The 14124-nt window shown below is 40.1% G+C and overlaps 1 protein-coding gene across 4 annotated transcripts in view; it reads right to left on the bottom strand.

Moving 5' to 3' along the window:
- CALD1 (caldesmon 1) overlaps positions 1-14124 on the bottom strand; it is a 203326-nt gene that overhangs the window by 92511 nt on the left and 96691 nt on the right. For 3 of the 4 annotated variants that reach the window (XM_078059585.1, XM_078059584.1, XM_078059588.1), the window contains exon 3: positions 4368-4477. In XM_078059585.1, coding sequence (XP_077915711.1) covers positions 4368-4438 — 71 coding nt within the window. In that variant the 5' untranslated portion in view covers positions 4439-4477. Of the gene's footprint in view, positions 1-4367; positions 4478-5173; positions 5301-14124 lie in introns of those variants that run through there. The other variant, XM_078059586.1, reaches the window with a different exon arrangement.

Genomic DNA, 14124 nt, shown 5'->3' with positions numbered 1-14124 from the left:
ACCCCCACTCAAAATTCATCACTAAGTAGCAAATTCCTGCTCTTTGTCTTGCATAAGGCTCCTGGAGCCTCTGAGGAGTATGGGAAGAAAACCTTCATATTTTTTATTTTGTTTTGTTTTATGGTAAATGTAAAATAGTGTCCTCAATTCTTTGTGTGTTACAGAGAATCAAATTAGATAACTATAGTAATAATTAATAGTGATGCTTATTGAATAACACTCAATAGACAAAAATGATCATTCAAGAAGTGGTTAGGTAATAAACACTAGATGATTAGTACTGTGTTAATACTTTCATGTATTACCTCTTTGTTTCCCCACAAAAACTCTATAAGGTGAATATTATTTCCCCCATTGAGAAAACAAGGTTAGAAATATCGAGTAATTTTTAAGCTCGTGTGGCTAATTAGGTGGCACACCTGGGACTTGACAGCACAGCTCACGCCCTTAACTGCTAAGCCCTACTGTCTCCCACCGCTGATGCCTTTTTATGTGTCTTCATTTATATAGAACACATATGTTCTATTCAGACATACCTACTGCTGTTGCTGTGATCAGTCTGTCTTTGCCAGATACATATGAAAGGCCTAGCATTTTTTTCTACTTCTACTTTCTACTTGAGTAGGAAAAGAGCTGAATTTGACTCCTTTGAAAATATTTCCTCCTCCCCTACATTTTCCCCCTTGAAATGTACATATTCCCTGATGATACAAAAGCACCTGCATAAATAATCCAGGGTAAAATGGATTCGGTACACAGACGGGAGAAGAAATGGAAACACATGAATCAAGTGTTAATGAAGATGCAAACAGACCAGGGGAAAATACATTAAGATGCCCTGAGAAATGAGAGAGACAAAGGCAGAGAGGGATTGAAATAAAAGATAGATACAGAAAGGGAAGCAGAATATACCCATTAAAATTTTTTATCTCTTGATATAGGTGAAGAATAATAAAGAGCAAAATAATTATTTTTTCAAATAGGTAACTAATTTAAAAATACAGTTTAATTTGAGGTGTGTACAAATAGTATCTTTTACTTAGAAACAATGCATTTAGAATTTTCACTGATTACTTGCTCAATCTCTTTTGTCTTTTGAAATGTTTTCTCCCCTTTTTGCTCAAGATTGCTCTGAAGTTACTAATCTACCTAGAATATGAGCTTTGTGACTATTGGGACACTGCTTGGACTGGTGACCACTCATCCCTGTGATTCAGGGTACTATCTTGTACTTTAAAGATAGTCAATACATTTTTTTTTGATGACCAAATGAAGTACCTCCTTTTACCAAATCTAAAGACCTCATCTTAAGGACTCAAGAATGATAGCCAAAAGTAGGACAAGGACGAGGAGAATAACAAAAAGATGCGCAGGCTGGGGGCAAGACAAAGAAGGGAAGGCTATGTTTGATTGACTAGGCTCACAGTCTAGGTTGTGGAAGCCATATGATTTGAAACGGACCAGATGAGAACCAAAAGAATGAGGTGGGTGTAGGACAGTCTCGGAGCAGCCGTGATGCAGTGAGAACATTCCAGTCCCAAACCCTTGAAAGCCAGCACTGCACACAGTGTATTGTTAGCTTTTTAAATAATCTTTTACATTTATTCTGAGGAATGAAATGTGTAAGAATCTGGCTTGTTTTAATTTGTGGTTATAACATCTGGTGAAAGTACAAGTTTTCAATTATTTATCATTGCAAAGTTGAACTGCACCTGCTAGTCAGGCTCAATAACAACTACTTGAAATAACAGGGTATTTTTATTTGGAGAGCCTTTGTGGGCAGGCCGTGGAAGTCAACAGACTTTCTCTTCTCTGTGGTGTCCCTTTCCCCATGCTGTCTGTAGGGGAATAGCATACAAAGGGCACACAGGCCATCTTTAATAAGTATCAATGAGTATCAGGGTATAAATTATACATGAGGATATAAATATGTAGTTTCTTGATCATCACTTGGTTTTGTACAAGTTGAAAAGCATGAAGCATACTTTTCCCAATTCTGTCATTCTGTTGGGTCTAAGCCCCAAAATAGGGTTTAGAACAGAGTAGATGCCCAACAAAAATTTGTGGAAAGTGTGAATGAATGAATCTGCAGCTCTGAGCCTTCAGGCCACTCTCTATTTTTGCTAATTTGCACCACCAGCACTCCTGATCTGGGTTGAGTCCTTTCTTTTAGTTCCCTAAATCCAAAGGAAAGTTAGTAGGTCTTCTCCAGTCTGGCCCCAGGGAATAATGTGTAAGGTCAGGCCATAGGGTCATAGACAATACCAAAGCAAAAGGAATGTAAAAATGACCACCAATCCCCCAGAGAAAAACCGACTCCTGCTACAGATGAGGGATCCAGGTCTAAAGACAAAGGAAGAGGGATTTGCCCAGGGTCTTCTATGCCCTTTATCTTCAGATCAAAACCACGAATTTGGATGGCCCTTGATTTCTGGTTCTGGCCATCTGTTTCCTTGTACACACCCTGAACTTTACCATCAAAGTTGGTTGGACCATAAAACCTGACCTTCGCTTTCCCATAAATGATCAGATTTTACAAAATCCTAAAGAGTGAACATGGGCTTACTTAACACATCCCAGAATAATAGACCTTCGAAAGGTTCATTTTGAAACATGAAAAGGTAAATAGTACAAACGTAAGGAAGTACTTAAATACTTCCTTTGAAAAAAAAAAGAAAGAAAGAAAGAAAAGGAATCAGATGGAACATAACAGCCCCAAAGAATTAATACAGACAGAAATGTAAATTTAAAAGGTTAGGATAAATTTGTATAAATTTACTTTAGATTATTAAGGGTACCTAACTAAGCTTCACTGAGTACATTCCTTTAATGACTGACTTTAAGGAAGACATGTCCTTTCACACAAAACAAAAAACTGGAAGGGATGAACCATGTAGGTGTGTAGAAAATTCTTAGGCAAAATTCTGGTTCTAAGGAAATGGAGTTTATTCACTGTGATTGCAGTATGGCTCTAACCACAGCAATCTGGTGTAGTACTCCTTACACATCGATTTCCCATATCCCTACTCACCTAGAAAGCAAAGACGCTGAGGATACTGATCTAGCCTGATGCCCAATTTCCTATCCTCATTCCTGAGTCCCTCTAGCCCCACACTCTGGCCTGGTCTGTTTTTTGGTCTTGCTATTGGTTTCCTAGAAAGCCATGAGGGACATAAAAGCAGAAGCCACGTCCATGTGTATCTCGTCACTGCTTTCCCTGTCCCTAGCACCGTCACGGAAATTTGGTTGGTGCTTAATAAATATTTGTTGGGTAAAGGTATTCCATTGACTTTCAGTTGGGTCTGAGGACATATAACACACCACACTGGAAAGAGTAAGAGGTATGTCCCCCTGGGCCCGGACAAGGCCTATATGGTAGTGATGTCCACTCAACATGGATGCTCTCCTTAGTTCTCCCCATCTCCCTGACACTTCTGTCTCCTCTGATGGTTTCTATCACGTCGTTATGACCTCTCACTCTCCTTACACTTGCTTTCTTGACACTATCACTACTGTTCACCTTTAGCTTTTATATTACCAGTCCCACACTGGGTGTGCCCAAACTTATCCTCTAATAATAATTTCTTCCCCTTTCTGAACAAAGATAGAACATTTCTATCTCCAAATGCCTGGAGAGAATCTCCATTTGCATGTGGCTTCTCCCTGAAATTAAATACTTACCCCTGGCCAGGTACACCCAAGAATGCCTACTCTGTCTGATTTAAGCCACATTACACGCCACTGTCCTTTGCTCTGAGGCCTAAATTTTACAAGATGCATTTATGCCCCATGCTTTGTATGTCATTGCTTTACTTCCCCAACCTGCCCTTGAAGTCACCACGACAGAGGTCTCAAACAACATAACAGCTTCCAACTAGATTCAGAATCTCCATTAACTATTAACTTCTAATATGTGGATTACTGGATTTGGCTACTTTTCTAGTAAGAATAAAAATTTGTCACAAGATCCATCTGGGACTTACTGCCTTTGTATTTTTAGACCAAAGACTCCCATTTCCTAGTTGGTTTTAATAGTCAGCATTTGTCATTTTTCCTGTCATTTCAATATTATAACTGCTTTTAAAACTTGCATCTACACATTGCTTTTGTTATTTAAAAATTCCAGTATGAAAGGCTCTGATTTAATGCAACTATTTGATTCTTCTAGAATCTCTCTTTTTCTTGATGTTGGTTTTCTTTTTTTTTTTTATGCAGAATTTAGAGTCATAACAGGAAAATTTTCCGTAACTACTCTGGCAAACAGCTTAGTGTGCAATATATCTGGCCCTTCAGAGTGATGATCTTTGAAGCCTGAAACCAGCATTGCTAATAACAGAATACAAATACTGTTCAACTTAGATCCTTACCTTTCCGCTTCGAGGCGCATCTCTTCCCGCTTTTGCCTCCTGAGTTCTCTGCGACGTTCAAAATCATCCATGGTGTGGCTTCAGGTCTAGGGAGACGGGAGAATCTGGACCTAACAGGGAGGAGGTAGGTCAATATCACAGATGAATCAAAGTAGTGTTTCCCATGAATCACTTTTACCTTTGGCCCCCCGCCATTTCTTCACCCTCTCTTTTCTTCTTTATTCTGAAGAAAAACACCTTAGAAGGCTGGCAAGGTGGCCAGTGACCAATTTCTGACTCCCGAGCTGAGTCCTTCGCGTGTTAAATTCAGTCTCACTCATGAAACTTACTTATTAGAGACAAATAAGTAAAGATCCCAGGATTACAGTTAAAAAATAAATAAGTTAAAACCTCAGGAGACAGACTTTGAAGATTTGAAATACTGGTAGGATCACTTAAAAGCTACTGAATGATTTTGTTCTTTGTAACTTGCTGAGCCACAGACAAAGGTTATGAAAAAGTGAACAAAGAAAGAGGAAGAGAGAAAAAGAGTGAAAAAAAGAAAAGTGGCCCCAAAAGGAATATGTAGGCACTAAGAGAAAAGGAAAAGAGGGAAAATAGTAATAAAGTAATAGAAGTATCCAGGCATAATTTGCATACTCTGAAAGAATATTAATATCAGAATGATTAAAAAAAAGACCACAGCAATAATACCATGAATAAACATAAGTCAGCAGCATTTTTAAAAGCAGTTGCAGATGATCAAGCTGTTTTCAGAGCTCAGAAGTCCCGGCTCTTTGTGACCCAACCATTTTATCCTCTCCTACCTCCTCCGGTGATGGTTTTAATCCCAGAAAGATCTTCCCTTTCCAGCTCTTCAGCTGAGGAGCTTGCTTCCCTTGCACTTCTGTGCCATGAAGCCAAGGATTCCAGAATTCCCCTGCAGCCCCCAAACCCAAAATGACTACCAGAAAAGGGGAAGCGGGCTCTTTTTGTCCTTGCTTTGTTTACAGAGCTGTCAGTGGTTAGTTAAACTCGGCCTGGAATCTGGCATTTAAGGCCTGCTTGAAGATTGTTTCCTGTGTGGAGCGGGAGGCCTCCACTTCCTCTGGAATCCTAGACTCTCCGCTGTACTCAGAGCACAAAAAATATTTTCCAGCCCTTTCTGTGCCCACGAGACAAGCCATTTGCCCCGCGTAGGAAAATGAGGAGCTGTGCAAAACCTAAAGCCATCACCTAATGACATCTTCGCTTGAGGGGGCAAAAAGCAAAACTTGGATTTTGAAGCCAGGCTCAGAAAGCTTCTTAAGTATATTGTCAGATTCTTTTATTTTTCAAGCATTTTTCCCCTTAAAAAACTCACAAAAACAAAAATAAAATCTCTGCCAACAAAAACACAACTATACAATGTTTGCATTTTCCCCCCTTTCTTATTCCTTAGGGGATTATTTATACTGCTTATAAATCTTTTAGAAATTAGAATTTTGGTGTTTATTGGGAGTTTTAAAATTGGAAGGTGTTTTTCTATCTTACTCTTACCAAGAGTACTTTCTAAGTATTTTGCTGGTTATGAAGAAAAGAATCCGTTTTCCTTTACTATTTCATTAACTATAAATGTCTCTTCGTTTTCCAGCTTGATCTCTCCATAGTTATCAGAATGAAAAACAAGTGATCTGAGCATCCCTTGAGAGGCTGTCGGGGTGGGGGGGGGGCTGTCTTTCCCCCTGGGGTGGGCTCCCGTTCTGAGTGCAGTACAGGGTGAGAAGGGCCCTGTGGGCAGTGGGACTGAACTTCGGGGACCTGAATGCTAGGTGCAATGAGAGAGTCAACTCTTTTCATTCCTTTCTTCAGTGCAGTCTTTTGTTGTAGATGAACCACTTTGCAAATAACCATAGCCTCAGCAAACAGAAATGGGAGAAAGACGTCTGTCTGTAAGTAAGCAATTTCACTTTTCTTCATTTATCCAAGTAGCTTGAAAAGCATCCACTCCTCCCTCCCCCAAGCTACGCAGTCCTGCTGGCTGCTTTGTTAGGAGCCATGGCTCGAGTTCCCTAGACTACACCTCGCGTGGAGGTGCTAATAAGCAGCTAAGTCAATATCCCCGAGCAGGCTGGAGATGCACACGGTTGGCAGAGCCTGGCCATGTCTTGGAGTACTCACAGGGAAGTGAGACTGACTAACAGCATGTGGTCCCTTTGGCTGACCATCCTCACTGGCTCTCTCCCCACGCAAATTCTTTTTCTGCTACCCATTGTCTCCACCTACTCCTCACCTTTTATTACTTACTTGGGCACTCGTTTTTTCTTTCCCAACCATAGATAAAGTCTATCTGTCCACTTATTTGTTCATTTGAATGCTGCTGAGTCTGTACGTGGGGCACTTGAGGTGGGGGAGGGGGCCGCTGTATGATGCATCTACACAGACACGTACCTTTCTGGGTTATGGTTTGTGGACATGTGGCGGGTGTATTTGAGGGAGAGGAGAATGCACATCTGCGTACCGTGTGGTATGACTCTCCATTAGGGTGTATGAGGTTGTGCAGGGGAGGGAAGGTGTGTACGTTTATGAAAATGGTTCTCCATTGGTCTCCCACCAGGATGGGGCTGGAGGTCTTCCTTAATCATCACACTCTTAGCCCATAGAGCTCCTCCGAACTTCTCTGGCACTGTCTTATTAAGGGGAGCCATGTCTGGGTAGAACTGTAAGTGATTCTTCCCCTTTATTGGGGAGCAGTGGCTTTCACGTCCCCAGCTCCTGATCTCTCATTTCCTCCCCTACCCTCAGTCAATGCTGAATTCCTTTCAGCAACACTGATTGGGAAGCAAACTCTCAACCAATGAGGCGATGAAATGTCAAGGCAAAGAGATTCTATAAACTGTGGAGCTCTAGAGGATCACAAATGGACAGGTTAGCCTGGAAAAGACGTGTAGGCTGAGAAAGGTATATACCCATGAATGTGACAGGTGGGTTCTTGAAAGTTTATGAAAAATCTAAATTTTTGTATTGTAAGGGGGGGATTGTAGTCATGCTATTGAAAGAACTCTGACATGACTTCTGTGTAAAGGGCAAAAGCACTTTACAAAGGCAGATGAATCATTACCTACGGATACATGTGTCTTTTCAATATGGGCTCCCAAATACTAGATTTTCTTTAGACAGGGCACAATCTATGCTGCTGTGATTAAGTAATAAGTCAGTGTTACAGATTCCAAATCAGTTAACACACAGCCCTTCCTTTTGGTAATGACACCACAAAATCCAGTCAAGGGCAGGAGAACGTTGTGAGCAGATAGCTTTCTAATCCACCACTCAGTTATTAGGGGGAGAAGCCAGGGAGAAAGCTAAGTCTACCTTTAAATCTACCTTTAAATCATCACAAACTGAAGAGTGAATGGGTTGGGGAAAGTCCTTGGATCTTCGGGCAATGCTACTGCTCATCTTGGAATGCATCAAGAATAAAATCTATTGTGTCAGGGACACTGGATAAGTTAATGCAGCTTCCAGAAGTCTCTAACATTTATTGAATATGTACAATGTGTTGGGTTATTTTTTCTTACTGTTTTTTTTAATTAATGGGTATTATTTCTTAGAGTAGTTTCAAGTTTAAAGACAAAATGAGCAGAAAGTCCAGAGTTCCCATATACTCCCTTTCCCCACCCTGCCCAGTCTCCTGTATGTTTGTACGGAATTGTGTAATCCCCCCCCCCAAATATATTGAAAACCTAACCCCTCAGAATGTAACCTTATTTGGAAAGAGTGCCTTTGTATACGTAAGTCAAGTTAAGATAAGGTTATTAGAGTGGGCTCTAATCTAATATTGCTGGTGTTCTCATAAAAAAGGGGAAATTTGGACACAGGAGCAGACATACACAAAGAGAAGATAATGTGAAGACAGGGAGAATGCCATGAGAAGGTGGAGGGCAAGGGGGCACCTGAGGGAGCAGAGCTGGGAGAGAGAGATGGAACAGCTTAGGGACAGGGAGCCCTGCTGACACCCTGATTTCAGATTTCTAGCTTCCAGAACTGTGAGACAACGCTTATGTTGTCCTAAGCCCCTCGGTTTGTGGTACTTTGTTATGGCAGCCCTGGAAAACTAATACAGCCTAATTAACATCTTATAGCAGGGCGGTACATTTGTTACAACTGATGAACCAATACTGATACATTATTATTAACTAAAATCCATAGATTACATTAGGTATCACACTTGATGTTGTATCATGTATCAACCATTATAGTATCAGAATAGTTTCACTGCCCTAAACAGGCTCTGTTCTCCATCTATTCCCCTCCCTCCCTCCCCTGCCCCAACCCTTGGCAACCACTGATCCCTTTACTGTTTCTATAATAACTTTGCCTTTTCAAAATGTCATATAGTTGAAATCATACAGTATATAGCCTTTTCAGACTGACTTTTTGCACTTAGCAATATGCATTTAAGTTTCCTCCATGTCTTTTTGTGGCTTGATAGTGCTGCTGAGCCACTTAAAAATATGTTAAATTATTTTATCTACATAATAAACATGTAAAGTAGCTATTAAAATCCCCATTTTACAGAATTTCAAAGTGTGTGCTCTTAGCCACTTATAATATTCTTGGACTAATCCACTATTTTCCTCTAGGAATTGTTTTCCCTTTCAGGAAATAAGTGAGAGTGCCCCAGGAAAGTTCTGAGAAGACTATTGTCAATGATCTCTGGTCTAATTCATTGGACCATATAAACTTAGGTAAGTAGTGATCTTAAAAATTACCCATGCCTCCTCAATTGTACACCCATTTGGTTTAAATAATAGAATTATCATGTCTCAGAGATCTCAATTAAATTAAGCCTTGCAAATATTAATTAAGCCTCTATTATTTTATTGTTACTTCTTTTTAATACTCATAAACCAGGATGCTCAGATTCTGGACAGCATCACAGCATACTTCTCTTTGTGACATTAAAGTTTCTTCTCTTGCACTGCACCTTCCTTATTATACACCTTCCTTTCTGACCACTATAACCTCATCCCCAAGATAATTATTTCTCTTTTATTGCAAGGAACCCTAATCTTTCAACACTCATAACCATTATTAGACATATCCTTTATGACTAGTCACCATTATTTACCCACTGCAAATTTTATGGTCCAACTCATTCAGTGAAACCCCACAAAAAAAAAAAAAATTATACCATCAATATGCAATAAGCATTTACTGAGCATTTACTGTGGTGCCAAGTTCTGTCACACGCCCTGGGGATACAACAGTGAACGAGACTGAAAAGGTCCCTGTCCTCTTGGAACTTGTATTTCAGACTTCCTTGCTTCTTTAAACTTCTACCAGGTCTATCACACCCATCTTCAATTTTGAATCACAACTATCATCTGTTTTCTGGTTTTTGTTCTTGAGATTCAGGGCTTGTAGGAGATAGTCAGGAACCATGTTTCATCTGCCTCAAAGGTCTGTGTGAATTTCAGCTGGGTGCTCACTGTGGCTCAGTGATGCTTCTCTTCATCCTACATGTACTGGGTGATTCCTGGGTGTCACGTATCCCAGCAGATTCCTCACCTCTGCCCTTCAAATGATCTTCACTCACCTCAATCCTTCCATTGTCTTTCCCCACAAACCCTTGGTAAACAGTGACCTGGACTCACACTTAGGAATCTGAAATGAGGTACTTGGACTAGGTAAGGGCCAAGGTTTCATCCTACTCTATATAATACTATGGTTCCATGCCTGCTCTCCCATCCATCAAAGTTGGATGCATCAAACATGATATGTCCATGTTTCCTCCTTTCCAGGTGTAAATGATATCTAAGTACATTCTCTTCTAATTTTCTAATTTAGAAAGCATTAACCTTCCTTCAAGCACATTGTCCCATGGCATCCTAGATAAAACTATTTTATTGCTTCTCAACCACGTCATTCAATTTTCTTTCTCTGCACTTTTAATTCATACATCACATCCATCTGGAATGGGCTCCCCTTTTCATTATCCATATTCTATTTAGTCAAAAATTCCTGGCTCAGATTTCACTTTTTCATAATGGCTTTCCTGAGGACTTTTGGTAATTCATAAATGTACTGTTTTGCCACAGCTTAACTGCTCTAACTAGTATTTAAATATTTTATTGATATCATATTTTCTGTATATTTTCATGCTTTAGGCCACTTATGAATAGATAACCATTGCTTAAAAAATCTCTTCACTATCGGGACATAGTAGGCACTCAGGAATTATAGCTGATTTGAACCATTAGATTTTTATTCTAGATTTTACCATTCTGAGTATGGAAAATGTAACTCAAGCTGATTCATCTCTATATTTTATTGACTGATCAGTGTTTACAAAGTGAATTAAAGACTTTGGTAATAGACTATATATGAATCTCAAAAGTTATATAAACCCACATTTGCAGTAGTTACACAGTAAATCTGGCAGTGTTTTCTTTCTGACTGTAGAAAATGAACTTTTGTCCTTCTTAAAAAAATTCAATTTATCAACCTGCTTTGCTCTTTTCTGAACAGAATGGTTCATTTGGGACTCAAAAACCAAATAAACACATGGATTGTAACATACAGTTTGGACTTAACTTTAGCTCAACCTTCACCATCTTGCTCCAAAAATTTGTGCTACTTAAGAAAAAAAATACATGCAATCACCAAGGCACATTTGTCAAGACCAGCAACACAGAAATAAGAATGAATGGGATCAACCTGAGGAGCTCTACCTTCTCAAGTTGTTTCTGTTCTCTAGTCAGTGGAATCCACAACACGAAGCCACACTAAGAGCAGACTAACAGGTTATGGCCTGTATTTTTTTTTTTTTCCATTCCTGCTCAGTCTTTTATCATTATCTTTTCTCTATTTGTATTTCCCCATTTGCAAAACGCTGATAGACTTAACATGACTAAAATCAATGTCTTTGTGGCTTCTCTTCACCTTAGCAAGAGTGGGCAGTTTGGGCATTTTAGATTTATGAAGTGATGGTGTTTATGTACACTGACTCCAACACTTGGGAAGACAACACATTTAGGGACTTCAGGTCGCATCTTAGAGTGTTATCCCAAACACTACTGCTCCATTTGGAGCACTTCAGATCTCTAGGGCAATCATTGTTTGATGCTCAGGTAGAAAAGTAGGTTTACCTCCATTTAAAGAAAGAAGGCTGAGATGTATACAACTTTGGCACCAGGTCCTGAACCACAGCCCATCAGTGGAAAACCACCACTGGCATTTAGAATAATCTCTACACCATTCTGAGAAGAGTGAGGAGAAGTGAAAATGTAGAACACAATTGCTTCTGTGCCCTTTTCCCCCAGAGTTTAAAATACTTTTCCTTGGCAAATTCAAAGAAAATACACTGAAAGACATAGGTTAATACTCAATCAGAACAGCCCTGGGGCCACTTCTGCTCTTGGCCTCTAGAGAGAAGTAAAAGGCATAGGTGTGAAGGCTGAGGCAAAGATGGAACTTCTCTACCAACCTGTGTCCGTGTGAGGACCAAAAATGCATAGCTTGGCCAGAAGAAATGTAGAAATGTGTTTTCTAATTGTATGCCTGATAACAGAAGCTAATTCTGATGTAAAAGGGTGGGGTCCTTGCCCCAACAGAACTATCCAACAATAGGAAGGGCTGCTAAGAAAGTGTGAACCCCTATTATTGAAGAGTCAGGTAGAGGTGAAATGGCCAGCTATTTAGGGCTGTAGCGAAAGATAGTTTTTAAGATATATGTAGATTTATATGTCAACAAGATAGCTGGCTAAGGCTCTGGATCTAGGTGGTGGTGGTGGTGGTGGTTGTTTTTAGTGGGGGAGGGGAGAAAGGGAGAGGGAGAGAATCTTAAGCAGGACGCATATCCAGCAATCTCACAACCCTGGGATCATGACCTGAGCCAAAATTAAGACCCAGCTATCTTGCTGACACGGGGTATTAGCACAGTGAGACAGTTTGGATGGGAGGCTATAGATCCAGTTACATTGCTGGAGACAATTCAAAGTTAGGTGCTAGAGGTGCTTTGCTAGTGGTAACAGGTTTGCACAGGAAGGACATGCTATTATTAATTGGGGACTAATCATTCCTTAGTGAATTTTTCAATTCTATTCATCATGATCCGCAAATACATTTATTGTGTTCTAGAATTATGAAGCAAGTTAGAGGCTATCTTCTAGGAGTTTATAATCTTAAATGAAAAGCTTTGAAACCAAACCCAGGGACATTATTCATGATATCCCTTGGACGTAATAGATAAACAATTAAACATAGAAATCTACATAGAAGTCAGTTAATAAATTGAAAAGTGCCTAGACTGCTTCCTCTTTCCTTTCACATGAATCATGTAGGTGGTAGTTGTAGTTTGGAGAGTTCTGGACTTTTCTTCACATAAGAAATGACTCACAGTATAGGTTTAAGACTAGCATAAGACTACAAGGTCCCTGAACCACTTACTCACTTGACATGGATTTGTACGGATACCCATATTCTATTTCTATTGGAGCACTTAGTCTATGGCTTGTATTTGAATTTCTAGGTACATATCTGTCTTTCCTAGAAGATGGTAATCTCCTTGAGGTTATTACTCATTTTTGTGAACCTTCGAAGTAGTATTTCAGGGGCCGATCAAATAGTCCCTTAACTGACTAGTTTTTCTCACAGTCAGCAAAGTTGAATACTTGTTGAATTGGAATGGATTCCAGGGCATTTCTTTCACTGCACTTAATTGGTAAACAGAGGAACTTGGCTGAGGCATTTTCAAAAGGCCGTGGGTGTCTCCAGGCCAGCTTTTAGTACTACCTTGGGGGTGGTGGTGGTTCACTATGGAGCTCTATTTTATGTTGCGATTTGTAGCTGTGGTTGTTTTCCTCTAGTGGAAAAGAACCTTGTCTTAGAAAGACATTCTGGTTTCAGGAAGAGGGATATTAGGCATTTGTAACTGAGGGAATAGGCTAGTTCTGGGACGTTCAAAGAGAAAGAAAGACAAAGAAGACATATGATGAATAAGAAAAGAAGAGAATCAGGGTTGGGCTGAAACTCTCTAAATTGCCAAGGCCTTTGGAGATTCCTTGCCACTCCTCCATCATAATTAGAAAATACTGACATTCAGAGCCGATTTAAATGCTTCCATCAGTCTAAAAAAAAAAAAAAAAGTGTTGCCTGATTTTGCTCTCTAACCATGCTCAATAATTAGAAACATAAGGCACTGTTCTGGATGTTTGCTTGGGAACCCACCCCTCCCAAGCCTGGTGTCATTACCCATTGGCTATAGGACTTTTATCTTTTCTCACCATCTCTCTCAGGAGCCCCAGCCCAGGTCACAGGAAGAGTGTGAGGTTGCCACGGGCATTCCTGAAAAAACCTGGAGACCTCCGGCGCCACCTCAAATCCTAAAACGCACAGAAGAGACTCATTTTGCCTGCCTGCTTCCTTGCTGGAGCTCCATAAATCTGCACTGCATTTGGAAAGCAGTAGTTCAAGTATGGTAAGATAGGTATTCAAACCAAAAGAGTCAAAGGGAGGACCTGGGTGACAACCAGCTTGAAAGGACATCCTTGTTTGTTTAGGAGAGCAAGAAAGCTGTTCTGACAGCTGATTCTAGGGTTCCTCAGCCTCTTGCTGGAAAACCTGTGCTTTGCAAAATGCAGGAGGAGAACACAATCTAGGAAGCAGCAGCAGTGGGTTTTTACTTCTGACAAAATCCACAAGGAAAACAGAGAAATACTTGTAATCAAGGACTCCAACTCAACAGGCACCTCGCTTGTCCAATTAAAACATGTGGCAACCACCTGCTAAGCATCTT

The sequence above is a fragment of the Halichoerus grypus genome, chromosome 12 (assembly GCF_964656455.1).
Source record: "Halichoerus grypus chromosome 12, mHalGry1.hap1.1, whole genome shotgun sequence".
In the NCBI taxonomy this organism is placed as follows: domain Eukaryota; kingdom Metazoa; phylum Chordata; class Mammalia; order Carnivora; family Phocidae; genus Halichoerus; species Halichoerus grypus.
The sequence above is the reverse complement of the archived record's forward strand: the minus strand, read 5'-3'. Positions and strand labels throughout refer to the sequence as shown.